Genomic DNA, 20,584 nt, shown 5'->3' on the forward strand with positions numbered 1-20,584 from the left:
TCGGTAGGGCACTCTGTTTTTTAAAAAAAAAATTTTTCTTAGTGTAGGTATTTGTTTTAAATCAATGAAGTAAAATTCACATAACAGAATCAACCGTCTTCAGGCATACAGTTCAGTGGCCTCTGGTACATTCACAGTGTTGTGTGACCACTACTTCTGACCAGTTCCAGAGCGTTTCTTCACACCCAGAAGGAAATTCTGCTCCCATCAGGTAGTCACTCCTCCTCTCGCCCAGGCCCTGACACCACTAACCTGCTTTCTATCTTTCTGAATTGGCCCGTTCTGGGTACCTCATATAAGTGGGGTCCTATACTATTTGTTTTTCTGTGAGTGGCTTATTTCATCAAACACACTGATTTTAAGGCTTATCCATATTCTAGCCTATGTAAAAATTTAATTCCTTTTCAGAGCTGAGTAGCATTACTTTGTGTGGACCACATTTTATCCATTTATGTTGATGGATACTTGTATTTCCGGCGAGTACCTGTTGTGAATAATGCTGCTATGAACATTGGCGTACGAGCTTTTGCCATACATAGTACCACATGCTGAGTAGCTTAGACAACAGAAATGTATTGTCTCACAGTTCTGGAGGCCAGAAGTCCCTCCCCCAAGGCCAAGGTTCTGGCAGGGTTGGTTTCACCTGAGCCCTCTCTTCTTGGCTTGTACATGGCTGCCTGCTCACCGGGTCTTCACGTGGCCTTTCCTCTCTGGGCCCCTCCCTGGTGTCCCTCTCTGTGTCCAACTTTCCTCCCCTTAAAAGGACACCAGTCAGACTGGATTAGAGTCTACCCTCCCGTCGTCCCTTTAACCTCCTCTGTACAGACCATGCCTCCACACATAGTCACATTCTGAGGGCCTGGGCATTCGGGCTTCAGGATAGGAATTGGGGCAGTACAAAATTCAGCCCATGCCAGCCTGCTTTCACACTTGGTTCCATCCCTGTGAGTGGAATTGCTGGGTCTTCTGGCAGGTATTCCTTTTTTTTTTAAATTTAACGTTTATTTATGTTAAGAGTGAAGAGTGCAAGTGGGAGAGGGGCAGAGAGAAAGGGGGACAGAGGACCTGAAGCAGGCTCTGAACTGTCAGCATGGACCCCAGTGCATGGCTTGGTCCCATGAAGTGTAAGGTGCTGACCTGAGCCGAAGTCAGATGCTTACCTGACTGAGACACCCAGGCACCCCTGGCATCTGGTAGGTATTTTTGTGCTTTAGTCCAAGTGGTTATTCCTGGTCTTTCTTGGTCATTGAGCTACTGGGGATTCATTTTAACTGTGCATTAGAATACTCCTGAAGCCTCATTCAGATCCCCTTCTAGAAAGCAGGATGGGCAGTGGGGGGGCTTCACTGACTCCCGCCGTGGGGTACCAGGTGCACTGTCCATGAGGTGAGGAAAAGGAAGTTCCACAGGCTTTGAGCCACATGTCCTTCGGGGGCTCTTGTCCGGTCTTCAGCTACATGCCTTCCCTCTCTGTGCTTCGGTTCTCTTCTCAGAAGTGGAGTGTTGTACAGAGAAGGGGTGTGTGTGTACGTCAGGTGCTTGGGACAGGGCCTGGCCTGTGCTGGGTACCTTTTAGATCCTTGCTTATTTTAAACATCATCGTGAACTCCTTTGTTCCTTCTTCCTGGGAGAGGAGAGTGTGGAGTTTACCCCAATGTTTGTATCTGACCATCTCTGAAGGCTTCCAGCGCATTCTGTTCCACCTTTCCTCCTCGCACCGTGTGTCCTGGGACACAGGAAGCCAGCAGGGGCCCTTGACTGCGTGGGCAGCACTAACAGCCATCTATGAGACGCCAGCAGCAGCCCGCACAGCACGCGTCAGGGCGTGTGCACACGTCCGCCCATCCCTGCTTCGTGACGCCGGGGGTTCGCCGTGGTAGTAAGATCCTAAGATGCTTAATGGCTTCGCTTTACTGAGTAGCACTGTGTCCAGCACTGTGGCACTAATGCTCAGCTTCAATCCTGTAATGACCCTGAGCAGCAGCTGTCGCAACTGGCAGTTGGGGGGAAACTGAGATTTCAGGAGTAGGAATTATCTGACCGAGGTCACCGAGCTATTGAGGGTGGAGCTGGCATCCACCTGGCAGTTTCCAGCCAGCAGCAACCTCCTTGCTGCCTTCCTCTACCCTCCCTTCCTTTGAGTTTCTGGCGGTGAGCCATGTAAGCTCCTGTCTGAAGCCAGCTTCCGTTCTTGCCCCCCCTGGACCACTCTCTAACCTGCCAGCGACCTGCCTCCGTCTCCACTCTTGCCTGGAGGGGTGCCACTGGTCTAGAACCCTGCCATTATTTATCCTACTCTGGAAACCAGGCCTCTTGACCTCCCCCCCCTCCATCTGGCACAGCAGATCCCTGCCCCTCTACAGCAAAGCCCCGCAGAGCTGTAATCTGTACCCACAACTGCTCTTTCCTTCCAGGCTGTCTTGAACTCCCTTCGCCAGTCTTCCTCCTCAAACACCTGCTCCAGCCCAAAGCTCTTGTCACCACCACCGTTCACCAATCACTGCCACTTTGCCAAGCCCTTCTCTTATTTGGCCTGTGCACTGGAGGCTGTTGATTCTTCCCTTCTGGAAGCTGTGTCTTCCCTTGGCTTCTGGATCTCCACAGCCTTATGAATTTCCTCTGGTCTTCTGGTCTCCCTCTCTCCCCAGCCTCGTGGTGTTGGGGTGCCCTGGGGCTCAGTTCTCAGATCGCTTCTCTTTTTTCTCTGTGTGTTTAATACCTTAGTGGTCCAACTGGTTCCTCTTCTTTAAATAGGTGTGTTTCCAATCTGTCATCTCCTCAGGACCACTGATGCCCCCTTCCTTCTAGCTTGCCCATCTCCCTTGGGCTAGTATGGCAGTCTAACTAGTTTCCCTGTCCCCTGTGTCCCCCTCCAATCTTTGTTCTTGCTACAGCCAGATGGAGCGTTCCAAGAAGCATATCTCCTTCTACCACCCACTGCGAATCCCTCCGAGCCCTCGCATGCCTGTGGGGTTGTGGGCAGACTCCTCAGCTCGACATCTGAGGCCCTTGGTGATCTGGCCAAGTCTACCTTTCCAGTCTTGTCTCACCTCTTCCCTCTCCCACTGCTGGCCTTATGTCCAGCTACTTATGGTGCCCTTGGCATACCCCCTCAGGTTCCCAGTGCTTCTACTATAATGCACCCTTGGCCAGCCTGAAAGCAGGCACCTCCCTCTGTTTTTCAAGGTTTATCTCAAATGACCCCTCTTCCATGACTGTGACCTCTGACTTTCCTTCCCTCCTCTACCCCATCCTAGTTTGGCTGCTTGTTCCTTTGTGGCTCCCCCCCCCCACCCGTATCCATCCCAGACTTGGAAACCCTTGGAAAATTTTATTGCCCTTGTCATTTACAGGTCTTTCAACTAGACCGCAAATGAATTATTCATTTAGCCTAAATACTGTGTCTCATTTGTCTTGCTGCCTCAGGTGTGTAGCCAAGAGCTTGGCCTCTACTGGATACTGTAAAACTTTCTGAAATTCCAAGGGCCGGACGAGATTCCTTGCATCTACCATAGGAATTCAGTGAATGCCTATTAGAGGAATGAATGTTAAATTGCAAGCTGTCTCACAAAACCGTTCCCAAGGTGCCTTAAATATTAAAGAGCAGGCTCTACAAGCTATTTCTGTAAAGGGGGAGTGCAGAAGTAAGGCAATCGATGCAGCTGCTATGGAAAACAGTACGGCGCTTCCTCAGAAAATGAAAAATAGAATTACCATATGATCCAGCAAATTCTGCTTCAGGGTATAGACCCCAAAGAAATGAAAACAGAGACTCGGTATTTACACACCCATGTTTATAGCAGCATGAGTCACGGTAGTGCACATTTAGAAGCAACCCAAGTGTCTGCCAACAGACGACTGCATGAACGAATGTGCTCTGTCCATATGATGGGAGTAGTGTTCAGCTTTAAACTGCTTCTACAGCTCAGATGAACCTTGAGGACCTTCTGCTGAGTGAAAGAAGCCAGTCACAACATGACATCTGGTTGTATGATTCCACTCCTAAGAGGTCACTGAGTCTCATCCATAGGGACAGAAAGTAGAGTGGTAGGAGCCGGGAGGGAGGAGTTGGTGTTAATGGGGAAGAGTTTCAGATTGGGAAGACAGAGGCGTCCTGGAGATTGATGGCGGGGATGGCTGCACGGCAATGTGAATGGCCTTCAGGGCTCACGGAGTTGCATGCTACACGTGGTTGAGATGGTCAATATGACGTTCTGCGTGTTTCACCACAATTGAAAACCAGTAGAAAAGGCAGACCATAGGCTATAACTGCGAGGCATGGACCTCCTCGTTTATATGTCTTTCCTGCTGGCGGTTTCAGAGACCCAGTGTTTCTTGCACTTTCTTGATGCTGATTGCACTGTGTCTTCATGATGGTTTTTTTTTCCCTTTCTTAACCTTTTGCTTAGTTATCAGATTGAGTGTTCTCTTAGAATGCTCACTCTGGTGCTGATTTTTAACTGACATTTTCATTGTTTTGTCCTGCTTATGTTTGAAACTTTTACCTTTTACTATGAATTTATTAATATGTTCAAAAAACACCAAAAGGTGTGAAATTGGATATAAAGTATATCTCAAAACTGCAAACAATACAATACTGGACTTCTTGGGCAAAGACTCCCCACCACCATTTCAGGTGTGAGATTTGGGAGTTCTCTGAGTCCTGTAGAATTAGTTAAAGCTTGTAGATTTTTATATTGATTCTCATACTTCTTGACATTTCTGAAAAATGGAAAAACCTGCTTTTATGCTTGGGGAGAAAATGGCAGTCATGCTGTGCTTCGTGAGCTGCTAATGGGTAGTCCCGCAGTGACACTGTGCCCTTTTGCTGGTGGCTGGCCTGGACCCCATCATTTGGACTAAAAAGTTTACTGGCCTTTTGCTTATAATTTCTTGATCTCAACTATAGTAAAGTTAAATTATAAAACCATCAACATGGAAAAGTACAGTACAGTGAAATTTTGTTTCCTACGAGTAATAGAAGTCAGTTCAATTCAGTGAACATTGTTGAGTGCTTATTATGTGCCAAGTAACTTTATGGAGGAGCGTGGCATGCATTAGCATGCTTAACCTCTCACCTCTTTTCAGAGAGTGGGCCATGGCGATGACAACCATGCGGACGCCGACCGGTCCCCTATATTTCTTCAGTTTATTGATTGTGTTTGGCAAATGACAAGACAGGTGAGTGATTTCAAGTGTATTTCTGACCTTAAAGTTGAAGATTATATAAAACTTCATGTTTATTCAAAATGAAGACCTGTGTATGTATGTAAAAACAGGACCCCTTCTATTACTGAACTCGGTTTGATTCTGATTCTCCTAGAAGTATAAACAGAACATTCGAAATGATCAACTTCACACCAAAAGTTCCTTTTCTTGTGCAGATGGCTCTTGTGGGTCATCTGTGCTCCTGTGCTCCGGTCCTCTTGCTGCTCTTACTCCCTGTCAGCCGGGGTGAGGGTTCCCTGCCTGCTGGGGAAAGGAGGATCCAGCCAGGTGGGAGAGACGGGGATATGAGCGAACCGCCCACAGGGTCGGGGAGGAAAAGCAGTGTCCAGGAGGCAGTGACAGATAGGGGCTTGCTGGTGCTTAGTTAATGAGTGCCTGGTTTCCAAACCCCAGTGCGCGGAGCCCTGGTGAGCGAGCTGGAAGCACGGGGGTCCTGCGGGGGGGGGCTGAGCTGGGGGGGGGCCTGATGGCTTCGGCTCAAAGCATGTATGTGCTCTTTATTCACTAGTCTCCAACATCCGGGCCCAAGTTTGGGGTCTTCTCCTCATGATAGAAGATCAAGCCAGAGAGAGCACGGAGACAGAATGACACAGAGAGGAGTGACGAGTGAGACAGAGACACACACAGAGATACATGCAGAGACACATGCAGAAACAAAAAGACAGACACACAGAGCAAGAGACCAAGAGACACACAAAGAGACCAACATGGAAGAATAGGAGATCAGGAGTCCCCCCTACCTCGTGGCTGTGTGGGGAAAGAGTCCAAGGCTAGAGACCCATGGCTTGGGTGCTCTCCTTCCTGTTGGCCCAGAAGTCTGGCCTTCGCTGCTTTAGTCACATGAAGGGGACCAGCCAGAAAGACTGCTGGCAAAATCCCTCACCGTGAGCCTCTGTACTGATGTAGGGGTGGGTGGTGGAGACAGGAGGGAGCTTGAGAGCCACCTCAGCCTGGACTGCTTGCGGCAGCAATCCCTTGAGGGCCATCAGGGGGGACCCTAACATTGCTCTCCACCTGAGCGCATACTGTCAGCACCTGGAAACCCATTAAGATGCAAGTGCTTTGGCCTTGCCCCTGCAGAGCCTTCCTCCTGTGGGCCTAGGGAGAAGACCGTGTGTGTGTGTGGTTCTGGAAAGTTCCCCAAGGTGGTTCTGTGGTGCCCCTGAGGTAGAAGAGAGTTCCATCCTCCTGCAGTCCTGCGGCCAGTAGCCTCAGTGTCCCCTGGAGACTTGGAGATGAAAACTCTCAGGCCCACCCCAGGCCTGCTGGCACAGGAGGGAGGGGGGCACTGGATATGGTGGTTTTCTTAAAATGCAGATTCTGATTTATCAGCCTGGGCCCCAAAGTCTGCATTTCCCACAGATCTTCATCAGTAGCAAAGATCTACAGAGAGAAGGGGTACTTTCAGAAACCAGAAAAAAAGGGGTGCTGCTTGGGTGGCTCAGTTGCTTAAGTGTCTGACTTCAGCTCAGGTCATCATCTCATGGTTTGTGAGTTCGAGCCCCACATCGGTCAGTGCAGAGCCTGCTTGGGATTCTTTCTTTCCCTCTGTCTCTCTGCTCCTTCCCCCATTTGCATGTGCGTGCATGTGTGCGTTGCTCTTTTGTGGAAAAAAAAAACTTAAGAAAGAAAGAAGGATGTGGGCAGGTTCTGATCAGCGAGAGGAGACCTCACAGTGGGCCCACATTTAGCGTTTCCGCTTACTTTTAGGCCCTGCTTCCCTGAGCTGATGGGGGTCTAGCATTAGCTGAGTGCCAGGTCACAGCTGATTCAGAGCAGCCAATTGGAGGGAAGGCACGGGATTTGGGTAGGGGTCTCAGAAAGAGGTAGGCACCGATGGGATGAGTGACAGGTGACAGTGAACACATACTTTTTTATCTTTGGTTAGGTTTATTCCTAGGTATTTTATGGTTTTTCATGTAATTGTGAATGGGATCAGTTTCTTGATTTCTCTTTCTGTTGCTTCATTATTGGTGTATAAAGATGTAACTGATTTCTGTACATTGATTTTGTAGCCTGTGACTTTATTGAACTCATGGGGTCGATCGAGTTTTCCATGTAGAGTATCATGTCATCTGCAAAAAGTGAAAGTCTGACTTCGTCCTTGCCAATTCTGATGCCATTTATTTCCTTTTGTTGTCTGATTGCTGATGCTAGGACTTCCAGCACTATGTTAAACAACAGTGGAGAGAGTGGACACCCCTGTCATGTTCCTGATCTCAGGGGAAAAGCTCTCAGTTTTTCCCCATTGAGGATAACATTAACTGTGCTTTTCATAAATGGCTTTTATGATGTTTAAGGAACTTCCTTCTATCCCGAATTTCCCGAGGGTTTTTTATTAAGAAGGGATGCTGTATTTTGTCAAATATTTTTCTGCCATCTATCGACAGGATTATATGGTTTTTATCTTTTCTTTTGTTATCGTTATGTATCACATTAATGGATTTGCGAATACGGAACCAGCCCTGTAACCCAGGAATGAATCCCACTTGATCATGATGTATAATTCTTTTTATATGCTGTTGAATTCGATTTGCTAGTATCTTGTTGCGTATTTTTGCACCTGTATTCCTTAAGGATATTGGCCTGCAGTTCTCTTTTTTGGCTGAGTCTCTGTCTGGTTTGGGTATCAAGGTGATGCTGGCCTCGTAGAATGAGTTTGGAAGTTTTCCTTCTATTTCTATTTTTTGGAATATTTTGAGAAGAATGGGTATTGACTCTGCTTTAAATGTCTGGTAGAATTCCCCAAGGAAGCCATCTGGCCCTGTGCTCTTATTTTTGGGAGATTTTTGATAACTGATTTGATTTCTTCACTGGTTATGAGTCTGTTCAGATTTTCTATCTTTTCTTTGAATTTTGGTAGTGCATGTGTGTTTAGGAATTTGTCCACTTTTTCTAGATTTTCCAGTTTGTTGGCATATAATTTTTCATAGTAATCTCTGATAATTGCTTGTATTTCTGAGGGATTGGTTGTAATAGATCCATTTTTCATTCATGATTTTGTCTATCTCTTCATTTTGAGGAACCTGGCTAGAGGTTTATCAATTTTGTTTATTTTTTCAAAAAACCAACTCTTGATTTCATTCATCTGTTCAGCTGGTTTTTTTGGATTCTATATTATTTATTTCTGTCCTGATCTTTATTATTTCTCTTCTTCTGCTGGGTTTGGGGTGCTCTTGCTGCTTCCCTTCTAGTTCCAGTAGGTGCTCTGTTAAATTTTGAATTTGCACTTTTTCTAGTTTGTTGAGATTGACCTGGAACGTCATATACCTTCCTCTTTGGACTGCCTTTGCTGCGTCCCAGAGATTTTGGATTGTTGTATTTTCATTTTCATTGGTTTCCATATATTTTTTAATTTCTTCTCTAGTTGCCTGATTAACCCAATTATCCTTTAGTAGGGTGGTTTTTAACCTCCACACTTTGGGAGGTTTTCCAGACTTTTTCCTGTGGTTAATTTCAAGTTTCATAGCATTGTGATCTGAAAGTGTGCATGGTATGATCTCTATTCGTTTATACTTATGGAGGGCTGCTTTATGCCCCAGTATGTGGTCCATCTTGGAGAATGTGCCGTATGCACTCGAGAAGAAGGTGAATTCCTTTAGCCTCAGGATGTAGAGTTCTAAATATATCTATCAGTTTCATCTGTTCCAATGTGTGATTCAGGTCCATTGTGTCTTTAATGATTTTCTGTCTGGTTGATCTATCCATTGCTGTAAATGGAATATTAAAATTCCCAGCACTTAGCACATTCTTATCAATAAGATTGCTTCTCTTTGTGATTAGTTGTTCTATGTATTTGGGTGTTCCCGAATTCGTTGCATAGCTGTTTATAATTGTTAGCTCTTCCTGATGGAGAGACCTTGTAATTATTATATAATGTCCTTCTTCATCTTTTGTTGCTGACTTTACATTAAAGTCCAGTTTGTCCAATATAAGTAAGGCTATTCCGGCTTTATTTTGACTTCCAGTCGCATGATAGATATTTCTCTATCCCCTTATTTTAAATCTGAAGGTGTCTTCAGGTCTAAAATGAGTCTCTTGTAGACATTAAATAGATGGATTTTGTTTTTTTATCCATTCTGATAGCCTATGTCATTTGGTTGGAGCATTTAGTCCATTTACATTCAGTGTTATTATTGAAAAGTATGGGTTTAGAGTTATTGTGTTCTCTGTAGGGTTCATGCTTGTAGTGGTGTCTCTGTTACTTCATATTCCTTGCAACATTTCCCTCATAGAGTCCCTCTTAGGATTTCTTGTAGGCTTGGATTGGTGGTGATAATTCTCTCAATTTTTGTTTATTTGGGAACACCTTTATTTCTCCTATTTTGAATGACAGGCTCACTGGATAAAGAATTCTTGGTTGCATATTTTTCCTGTTCATCACATTGAAGATTTCCTGCCATTCCTTTCTGGCCTTCCAAGTTTCAGTAGATAGGTCTATAATCACTCTGATAGATTTCCCTTTGTATGTTAGGGCCCTTTTCTCCCTAGCTGCTTTCAGAATTCTCTCTTTATCCTTACGTTTTGTCAGTTTCATTATGATATGTCGTGCTGAAGGTTGATTCAAGTTACGTCTGAGGGGAGTTCTCTGTGCCTCTTGGATTTCAATGTCTATTTCCTTCCCCAGATTGGGGGAATTCTTGGCTATAATTTGATCAAACACCCTTTCAAGACCTTTTTATCTTTCTTCTTCAGGAATTCCTATGATATGGATATTGTCCTGTTTGATTGGATCACTTAGTTCTTGAATTCTCCTTTTGTGCTCCTGGATCAATTTTTCTCCTTTTTTCTCAGCTTTCTCTTTTTTTTCCCTATAATTGTGTCTTCTAATTCACATATTCTCCTCTCTTCCTCTTCAATCCGTGCAGTGGTTGCCTCCATTTTATTATGTACCTCATTTATAGCAATTTTTAACTTGTCACAGCTATTTTGATGGTCCCTAGTCTTTGTATCAATAGCTTCTCTGATGACTTCCATGCCTTTTTCAAGCCCAGCGATTAATTTTATGACAATTGTTCTAAATTCTTGCTCTGTTATGTTGCTTATATCTGTTTTGATCAGTTCTGTGGCTGTGACTTCTTCCTGGAATTTCTTTAGAGGAGAGTTATTCCATTTCATCATTTTAGCTAGCTTTCTGTCTGTTGTCAGTTTTAAAAGGACCTAGAAGGAGTCATGCTAAGCAATATAAGGCTGGCACAGAAGGACAGATACCGTATATTTTCACTCATAGGTCTAACAGGAGTCCATGGGAAGGGGAAAGTGGGGGGGAAGAGTTAGGGAGAGGGAGTGAGGCTAATTATGAGAGACTCTTGAATGCTGAACACAAACTGAGGGCTGAATGGGGGGGGAAGGGAGGGGGGGTCGTGGTCATGGAGAGGGCACTTGTGAAGAAGAGCACTGGGTGTTATATGGAAACCAACTTGGTAATAAACTATTTAATTAAAAAAAATAAACTGAGGAATTGCTTTAAAAAAAAAAAAAAGCTTGTTATGCACTCTGCACCTGTGAGTACTGCTATATTAAGGGAGGCCCATTGACTGTCCAGGCCCTGTCCATTCAGGAAGTGTTCTTTTAATGGTGTCTCTCGGTTTCTCTTGTTGTGCTTTTGGTTATTTTATTTCCTTGCTCAGTGATATTTGGGACTCTCCACTGTCCTTTGGCTTGTTTCTTGAGGTAGCACTGAAAAGGAAAACAGACAAACACACAGGGAACAAAAAACGCAAACACACAGACAAAACAAACAAACAAGCAAACCAAAAAGGGAATGGAAAAAAGAAATAAAAGAAAAAAAAGAAAAAGGTGGGGGGACAAAAACAACAAAATACAAAGGACAGTCTAAAATCGTAAACCCAGGGAAGAGGGAAAACATATCTGAAGGGCAAGAATTGATCTAATCATGGCAGTGCATCACTGTTGGTCTTTCCCAGGCTCATGGGCAGGGAAGGGGGTGGGAAAGAGAAAAAGAGAAGAAAAAAAAAATCAGCTCTCTAGAGCGGATGGGCATGGTTTGGTGTATGTAGGTCTTGTGGGCTGCTCTCCGAGGCTTTGCGTTGGTGGTTGTGGGGAGAAGAATGGCAGCACCCCAATCCCTCCTGAACTGAGCTTTGCATCCCACTCTTTTGGGTCTGATCTCCCTGTGCTGCAGGTGGGCCAAGTTGTTTTTTCCACGCCCCGCTTTGTTTCCAAATCCTAGTCCACGTGCTTTAATGATACCGCCTGAGATGAGATGTCCTTCTGCAGGCCAGACGGCTTCTAGCGGGGGATCAAATAGGGGGAGTAGGGAGCAGTTTCTCCTGGTGCCACCTGGGATCAGGGCGCCGAGTCCAAGGAAAACGTGCCAGCTAGAGAAAGGATCTCTGTCCCCCCGCCCTGCCGTTCTAGATGGGATGATAGGATCCCTCTCTGTCCTGGGCCGAGGTTTTCTCTTTTCTAGAGACAGCTCTATGAGCGTTTTCAGCCGCTTTCTCTTCCCCTTGTCTCTCTGCAGTTTTGCGCACTCCCCAGTGCTCTGCTCGGAAGGGGGCTCCCTCCCCTTCAAGCCTCCGGTCCTAGCCAGTTTTTATCGTCCGGTTTGCACTGTTTGCACTCATGCCGCCAGCACGAGGCTGTCTTCTTTGTGGATTAGATTTCAGATGCCTCTCAGTTCTAAGGTTCTGTCAATGAAATGTATATAATTAATGTCTCTCAAAACAACGTTGTGAATGCAATAGAAGAAGAAATACCACTGCTCAATGTATCAGTTAAGTCACAGTGGATGAAACATGTAGCTGTTATGAAAGATGCATTAATGTAATAAGATTAATTGGTTTGGAGGTTGCCTACTGCTAAATCAAGTAAGCTAAATCATCATGAAATTGTTAGAAATATCAAGATAAAATGAACTAGCCTGTGTGCACAAATTGATAGAGAAGAATCTAAGGGAAAAGTATTTGAGGGGATGCTTCAGAAAAGAGTCTCAAACCTTCTACACAAGCCATAGTTTAATGGCCTCTCGACCCTCTTGAATAGGTTTAATAGTGGTCCGTGTTTTTGTTTCTCAAGAGGTGTAGAATTTCATTATGGATTTATATGGAATTTTTGAGACCATACTTCTTAGGTATATGGTATAGGCTCCACAAGAACATACAAAACAAAATCTGAGTCATGATTTCATCTTTTATTTTTATTACTCTAGCTATTGATACTTCTTCTAAAAGAAATATTTTTGGAGCTGAGCATAAGGCCACAATGCCATTTGAAGGTGAATAGCAGTCCCGATGGAACATGAGGAGAGCTCGTGTTCTGATTTTGTGGGGGCCGACAGGTGTAGGCCGAGTCCCACCCATCCTGACCTCCCACTGGTACCCACTTGGCTAAAATAAGGCTGTGTGTAGTGAGTGGTACTAGAATACAGCCAACCAAGCTCCCGGATTCAGAATGAGTGCTCAGGGTTAGGGATAAAGACTCCTTTGACTTAATAAAAAATGTGTCCATAAAAGCTTTGATGTCCTGCTAATAAACATATAATTTAAGTGTTTGAAACATATAATTTAAATGCTTAAAAATCTAGATGTTCCATTTCTATCGATTTAATAAAGCTCCAGTGTACATAAATGTTAAATATTTGCTTAAAATTCATAAATTTTGTGGTGCCAATACTTTATGAATACAGCCTAACTAAACTGCATAGGAAAATGCTGGAAAAAGTGGACAAGATGTACTTGGCCTTTTAAAAGATAACCATTTATGGGGTGCGAGGTTGGCTCAGTTGAGCGTCCAACTTCAGCTCAGGTTATGATCTTCTGGTTCATGAGTTTGAGCCTCATGTCAGGCTTGCTGCTGTCAGAGCAGAGCCTGCTTTGGATCCTCTGTCACCCTCTCTCTCTGTGCCTCTCTCACACATACTCTCTCTCAACAATAAGTAAAACATTTTTAAAAAATTATTTAAAGATAGCTATTTGGAATGTGAGGCCATCATTGAAGTTGCAAGTTAAAGGCTCAGAGGTTAATCAGTAGCTTTCTTCAGCATTTTGATCAGATTTAGTTGATTTTGTTCTTCTAAGAACAAGAATGCTGTTAGGAACCAGCACCACAGCTAGTTTCCAGAGGTTTCTGAAGAAGTGGTATTCTGATGGGGCTCCTCAGAAGACAGTTGTATATTTCTATGGGAACAATCCTTAGGCTGGAGAGAGAGGCACGTCTGAATCCAAAATATAGCTGAACAGAATTCCACAAGTTGGCTTGTGTAATAAATAGCCTGGTGAAGAAAACAATTTCAAGCAGAGTCTGGACAGTCTTGGATTGACCATTATTTCTAATTCGGAAGCTTCTCCCTTTCCTAGTAAAGTAATAGGGCTATCAGTGACCCTGGAGATGACAGGGTTAGTCATGATCCTGTGCAAATGTCATTCTGATTGGGGAATAGTTACATATTGCAACCGGACTTAAATAAAAACATGCTGGGTAGTTCTGTTTTGTTCTAATTGGCTTTGCCTCATTCAGTATATAATGACTATTTCACTGTGTTTACTGGCACTTGGGAGGCACCCAGTACTTGCTGCTAGGATCATCATTAGTATTATTAATCATTACTGTAATTTCCAGACTGTCTCCTTATGGCTCCTAATTGCCAGCTACAGGCTAGACTGTCCCAGCAATCGTAAAGGCTTTCTTGGAATTTGGCAAAAAGCCATTAAGAATGACCTAAAACGATCATTGACCTGAATTACAGTAATGATTGTTTTGAACCTTGATCTTCAAATGTCACGCCAGCCTTGCATTCCTGAGACAAATGCTGGCAGGTCGTGTTGTGTTACCCTTTGTGTGTGTTGCCAGCGTCATTTTGTACGTTAGGGAACGTTTTGAGGATGTATGTTCCTGGAGTTGTCTTTGTGGGAAAGTTATTAATGATGAGTAGTTTTTTCACTAGAGAATAGATTTTGTTCTTCGTGAATTACTTTTGGTATGTGCAGTGACTGGGAACCTGTCTCCCTTCTCTGTGAGCCCAAATGTACCCCAGGTAGAAAGCTGGCACAGGGGTTGCGCTTGCCTCATTCACCTTCAGTGCTGCGGGTGGGGTCACGGCCTGCTGCTGCCTGCTGCCAGTGTGTGGAAACAGCCATTTTGTGTAGTTTGTCTGGCTTTCTAATGCTTTCTGGCAGAAGGGAGCCTGTGGGCTGTGGGCTGTGTCCTGCCAGCATGAGAAGAGGTGGAAGCTGCCTTGGAAAGTACAAGTTTTCTTTCTTCGAGCTGTTTCTCAGCCAGATCTGTAAGCTGGCACTCGAAACTACAGGAAGTTAAATTCCACGTGGGCTCCTTTTCATCTTTGACTGTATTCTGAGTTGCACGGGAGTGGTCTTTCACAGAAAACTCATACCGCGATGTTTTAGGGATTGAAGTTTAAACCTTCTTTCTCCATTTAAGTTTCCTTCAGCATTCGAGTTCAATGAACTGTTCTTGATCACGATTTTGGATCACCTCTACAGCTGTCTCTTTGGGACTTTTTTGTGCAACTGTGAACAGCAGCGACTCAAGGAGGTAAGTGTCTGTTGCTTTCCCGGTTACTCACCGCCTGACCCGCGAAGTGCCGCTGCGGAAGCGGACTGGGCGGACAGGGGACTTGGATCTAGCCGTGCTGCTGTGTGTAAATGGGGGAACTGCACCCGAGGCCCTGGCAGACCTCAGCAGCCCCAGCACATGTGTCTAATCTTGCAGGTGGCCTGACACGTGCCCCTTACTGTGTGGGTGCTAGGGCCTAGCAAGTCCACCGCTCTGATGTCTCTACGTTCTTGTAGGTTCAGCTCTAAACTCCGGACCCCCTAAACCCCAAGCTCATGTACAAAACCATGTGATTCTGCCCCTCGTTGTCCATGCCGTTGGGCAGAAGGGTCGTTGGAGGCCCAGGAAAGTGCAGTCTGTGGATGAGCCCCGAACTTCCCTTGCTGTCAGGCTCAGAATGAAGCAGGTGCCGAGCTCTTCAGAGTTCTAGTTCTCCTCTTTCCTTTTTGGGATAAAACAAATAAATGATCAAAAGTGAGGGAGCTTTGGGGAAAGGCAGCTTAGAGTGTCCTCTGGTTAATAGAAAAGGGTCCCTGCCTGAGGGCTCAGCACACGAGAGCATTGAAACCTGTCAGAGAGAATAGTGGGGCACCAGCACCCACCTCCATCTGCAGCCTCCCCACAGCTGTCACCCCTCATTCTGTGCCTGTACCCCACTCACTCTCCTCCCTGTAATCCCCCTCTCAGCTGGGAGCCTGCCTGGGCCCAGTCCCTGGTCCTCTCCCCCAAACTCTGCTCTGTCTCTAGGTCACTGTGTGTCTCCTTTCAGGATGTAAATGCCACTGTTCTCCCTCCTCCTCTGCCCTTATGCCTCTCCCTAAGAGGCACCGCTGCCCATTGAGATTGGCTAAGGCCACATGCACAGGAGCCACCTTTGCCTCCTCCCTCGCCATGCCCCAGCTGCCACAGCTGGTCCCCAGAAGAGATTCGTAAAGTGGCCACTTCTCACTGCCCCACAGCCTAGTTCAAGCCCCCATGGTCTCGTGGCACCATGTTAAGAAAGAATCTCGTTCATTTCTGCCCGCCAGCAACCAGGGCAGTGTTACCCAACTCCAGTCCCATCCTGCCCCTCTCCCCTGCTTGGAACCTTGCGGCGGCTTCTGTCGTGATAGCGAGAAGATCCACCTTCCTGTTTGGACAAAATAGCCTCTTTAAAAACTCAGCTTTCTTGTGATAGAATGTACGTACTATACACTTCCCCCTTTTACAGTGTGTAATTCAGTCGTCTTCAGTGTATTCAGAGCGTGCAGTCGTCCCCACCGTCCAATTTCCTAAACCGCACGAGCTCTTCATCACCCCATACCCATTAGCAGTCACTCCCCGTTCCTCCCTCCCCCGGCCCCTGGCAGCCACTGGGCTGCTTTCAATCTGTATGGATTCGCTCGTTCGGGACATTCCGTATGAATGGAACCAAACAGTATTTCTCCTCCTGTGACGGGCCTCTTTCACTAAGCATCCTGTCATCAGGGCTCATCTGTGTCTCAGCAGGTGTTGGCATTTTGTTCCTTTCTTACAGCTGAATAATGTCCGCGGCGTGGAGAGCCCACACTGTATCTAGTCATCGGCAGATGGACTTCTGGGTTGTTTCCACTTTGAGTTCTTATGAATAATGCTGCTGAGAACATTCAAATGTGCAAGGTTTCATGTAGACGCGTGCTTTCGTTTCTCTGGTGCACACCTAGGAGTAAAATTGCCCAGTCCTATGGCAAGCATATGTTTAAGGTTTTGAGGAACCACAGACTCTTCTCCAAAGCAGCTGCAGTGTTTTACATTCTCCCCACCAGTGTCTGAGGCAAGCGGCTTCCTCGCATCCTTGTAGCCGCTTGTCTGTCTTTTTTATTCTAGTCCTCGCAGCGGGGCTGAAGGAGGAGCTCATCGTGTGTTCTGATCGACAGTCCCGCTTACCTAACGGTGCTGTGGGCATACTGTCAGGCGCTCATTGGCCGTCTGCTTATCTTCTGTGAACAGATGTTTATTTAGATCCTTTGCCCAGTTTGGGTGCCGTTGTCTTTATTAGGGAATTGTAAGAGTTCTCGGTGAATTCTTGATATATACGAGTCCCTTATTAGATACATGATTTTCAAAGATTGTCTCCCACTCTGTGCATTTTCTTTTCCCCTTTTGAAGGTCTCATTTGAAACACAAGTCTTTACTTTTCATAAGGTCCACTTTATGTTCTTTTGTTGCTTGTGCTTTTGGGGTCATGTGCAAAAGCCATAGCCTAACCCAAGGTCGTGAAGATTTGAGCCTGGATTTTCCTCTAAGAGTTTGATAGTTCCAGCTCTTACATGTAGGTCTGTGATCCATTTTGTGTACAATGTGTCGTAAGGGTCCAACTTCATGTTTTTTGCCTGTGGCTAACCAGTCATTTCACGCTTTTGTTGACAAGGTTATCTGTCCCCCATCGAATGGTTTCAGTGCCCTTGTCACAAGTCAGTTGGCTGCGAGGGTTCATTTCCGTAGTCTTGTCTTTTCTCTTCCATGGATCGACTCCTCGGTTGATCCTAGGCCAGCCCAACCCTATGGCTTACTGTGGCTTTCTAGGAACTTCTGAAATTGGGAAGTATGACACCTCCACATTTGTTTTTTTTCTCAAGAATGTTATGGTCATTTGGGGTCCTTTTAATTATTGCTGGTATTTCTTTTATAAATACAAAATATAAAATCGGAAAAGGTCCTGATTGAATTTTCTATGTCTCGATAGCCTGCAAGGAATTCAGCTGGCTTTACGGGTTTCTGATTTTGACTTTGTCACTGTGTTCAGTCTGTGTTTTATGTTTACCTGCCTTCCTGTGCCTGGAGGTTTTTGTGTTTTCGTTCACACGAGCAATGCAAATCGCTCCAGCATTTCTGAACAGTGTATTCGAAGGGCGGGAGGCGGGGAGATCGAATTTGATGATATTTCTTCCTCCTCATCCTGCCGCCCTGACAGGTTTCTCCCCAGATGTCCATCCACGGTTTTCCAGTGAAGAATCTTCTCTGTGAATTCCACCTCAGCCCTCAGTATTAAGAGTCACAAAAGCAAACTGCAAACCATAAAAAAAAAATGTATTTGTTTTCGATGGGCCCCATCATCATGTTGTTGCTAGAAAGTTGTCATCATCTTGTGGTTGCTAGAAAGTTCTTGTTTTCCATCCATGCAAACACAGCCCCCAGATGTTCCCCAACTCAGCAGTCTGTTTTTCTAGGACACGTTTTTCACGCCCTCCCCTGCATGAGGAGCAGTAAGGACAGGGTGTGACTTAGGAAACGATTTGTACTTTCTCCGCATCTGACTCCTTTTATTCAGGTGTTTTTCTCTGTAATACAAATTCTTGAAGGTCTGGGGGAAAAAGTTGTATTTATTTTAATGTATTCCTTTTGTTTTGTTTTTCAGGATGTGTATACGAAGACTATATCTTTATGGTCATACGTCAATAGCCAGCTTGAAGAATTTTCTAATCCTTTCTTTGTGAATTATGAACACCACGTGTTGTACCCCGTTGCCAGTCTGAGTCATCTGGAACTGTGGGTAAACTATTATGTGCGATGGAACCCGCGGACGAGACCTCAGGTAGCTTTTGTTCTTGCTAAGCAAGGATGGCGCTGTGGAAATGAGTTCGTGCGAGGCGCTGACACGTCCTGCCTCTGCCCTTGCGTGTCGGGGTTCGCTGCTCTGCCTTCATGTTCTAGCAGCCTTCCTTTCTTTCTTTTCTATAAAGTAATTTTTTGAAGTTTATTTTAGAGCGAGCAAGCGTGCAGGGGAAGGGCAGAGAGAGACAGAATATCCCTAGCAGGCCTGGCACTGTCAGCACAGAGCCCAGTGCCAGGCTCGGACTCACGAACTGTGAGGCCATGACCTGAGCCGAGGCGGACGCTTCACCGAGCCGGCCGGGCGCCCCAGCACCTTCTTTTCTTACACCCACCCCCGTGCCGGCCGCCAGGTTCGCGTGAAAGCTCTGAGCGCCTCTGTCTTTGCTCACGGCGCGTGGATGAAGGAGTACTCGTTACTGTGGTGGACTCTTAGTCTCTCCAGTGACTTGGTGACTTTGTAGACTTCGGTAGCACAAAAGAAAGAGGCCACGTACTGAGTCGCAGATAGGCGACCCTTGAAGAAGGGGTGGTCTCCCCCTCACTGCCACACTCTCACTGCCACCCTTCCTGAGACCAAAACAAACAGCCGAATGACGCACCGAAGGACCGGGCAGCCGAGCTGCGCTTGCCCTTGGCATCCAGCGGCTGAGCCCGGGCTGCGGTTGAGCCATCACCCGTTAGGTTACCAAGGTGCTCGCCCAAGCCTGTGCCCTGCTGGTCCTGCCCTGCCCCCTCTGCTCCACGAGGGTGGCATGTGGGGGGCCAGGTGCCATCAGTGCTAGGTGTGGGCGGTTAGAGCGATGGAGGCAGCCCTCCCCCGCGGGGACGGAGGACTTTCTACTGAGGTTCTTTGTAGGTGGAGTGTCCTTTGCGTCTCCTGGCGGCCTGCCAGGAGCGGGTTTCTGGAGCCTGCTTTAACAGCAGTGCTTCTTCAGGCCCAGGCGTGCACGCCTCTCCTCTGCGCTCTCTTCCTCAGCGGTTCATGCTCGCTCAGTGCCTTCGCCATCTCCCAGGCGTGTTCCGGCTCTCACTTTGCTGGGGCTGCCACTACCAAGGGCCACACATGTGGTGCTTAGGCAGTTGAGACAAACCGTCTTCCAGTCCTGGAGACAGGAAGCCTAGAGATCAGGGTGTGGACTAGATCGGTTGCTTCTGAGCACCGTGAGCCAAGAGTCTGTTCCGACTTCTCCCTGTCTTCACATTGTCTTCGTTGCATGTGTGCATCTGCGTCCACGTTCCGCCTTTCTGTGAGGACACCAGCTGTACTGGAGGAGGGCCTGCTCTGCTGAGTGCATTATAAGCTGGTGACCAGCGTAAGGCCCTGTCTCCACATCCGGTCACGTTCCGTGGTACTGGGAGTGTGACATCAATGTAGGAATTTGGGGTGGACAGTAAACCCGTAACAATCCCCGAGCCCCACTGACCACGGAGACCCGACCCTTTGTTTCACTTTTCAGTCGCCGTTGAACTTTGGAGGGACCATCACTTCACGAAAATTCTCTCACTGTAGATGTAGCTCCAGCATGTGGCTAGTGTGCACACTGCTGCTCCTCTCCTGACCTGCTCTGCTCCCAACAGCCTCATCCTAGCAGCTGCCCGCTTGCCTCTCTCCCTGTTTCCGGTGCTTTCCGGTCCACAGAACTTCAACTGCAGAAGCCCTTTCCTCCTCCAGACCCTCGGAGCTGCCTTTGGACCATTTCCCACAACAGCGTGGTCAGGGCCTGCCCTGTCCAGTGCTTGTCTTTCTCTCGGAGCAGGCCCTGCACCCAGGCCTCAGGCTCCCCTCTTCCTACCAGTATGCCGGACTCCATGTCCCCAGAGGTGGCCTGTTAACCCCCTGACTAGGGATTTGTCTGCTTCACCCTCTCACCATGCCAGTAGCATGAGAACCTTCTTTAGGAACCCTTCCCCAACCTGAAACTTCCCTCCGGTTACTCTATGAGGGCCCACCTGCCGCCCTTGCGCACCAGGCAAACTTCTAACTGGGCATAAGGGGCCGTCGGCTGCTTCCTGTGTCATGGCACTGAGCGCTTTGCCACTGGCACACGTACATCCACGCAAGGGCACCGCCTCGCCAAGACGGCCAGAGCACATTTCTCACTGCCAAACAGATCGTTGGCTTAGTGCTAACTTTTAAGAGTTGTAGAAGATTTTCTTTATTGAAGAACATCTGAAGTGGGAGAGACCTGGTCTCTGTTCTTTTCTCCATAAAAACAAACAGTATACATACAGTCAAGTTCTTTGC

General features: G+C 46.6%; 1 protein-coding gene across 10 annotated transcripts in view; it reads left to right on the top strand.

Annotated features, from left to right (window-relative positions):
* The window catches only part of MTMR1 (myotubularin related protein 1), a 54,647-nt gene that overhangs the window by 29,365 nt on the left and 4,698 nt on the right, over nucleotides 1-20,584 (top strand). For 8 of the 10 annotated variants that reach the window (XM_029930989.1, XM_029930985.1, XM_029930986.1 and 5 more), the window contains 3 exons: nucleotides 5,089-5,181; nucleotides 14,632-14,745; nucleotides 18,143-18,319. In XM_029930989.1, the coding sequence (XP_029786849.1) occupies nucleotides 5,089-5,181; nucleotides 14,632-14,745; nucleotides 18,143-18,319 (384 nt within the window). The remainder of the gene's footprint in view (nucleotides 1-5,088; nucleotides 5,182-14,631; nucleotides 14,746-18,142; nucleotides 18,320-20,584) is intronic. The other 2 variants (XM_029930992.1, XM_029930993.1) reach the window with 2 other exon arrangements.

The sequence above is a fragment of the Suricata suricatta genome, chromosome X (assembly GCF_006229205.1).
Source record: "Suricata suricatta isolate VVHF042 chromosome X, meerkat_22Aug2017_6uvM2_HiC, whole genome shotgun sequence".
In the NCBI taxonomy this organism is placed as follows: domain Eukaryota; kingdom Metazoa; phylum Chordata; class Mammalia; order Carnivora; family Herpestidae; genus Suricata; species Suricata suricatta.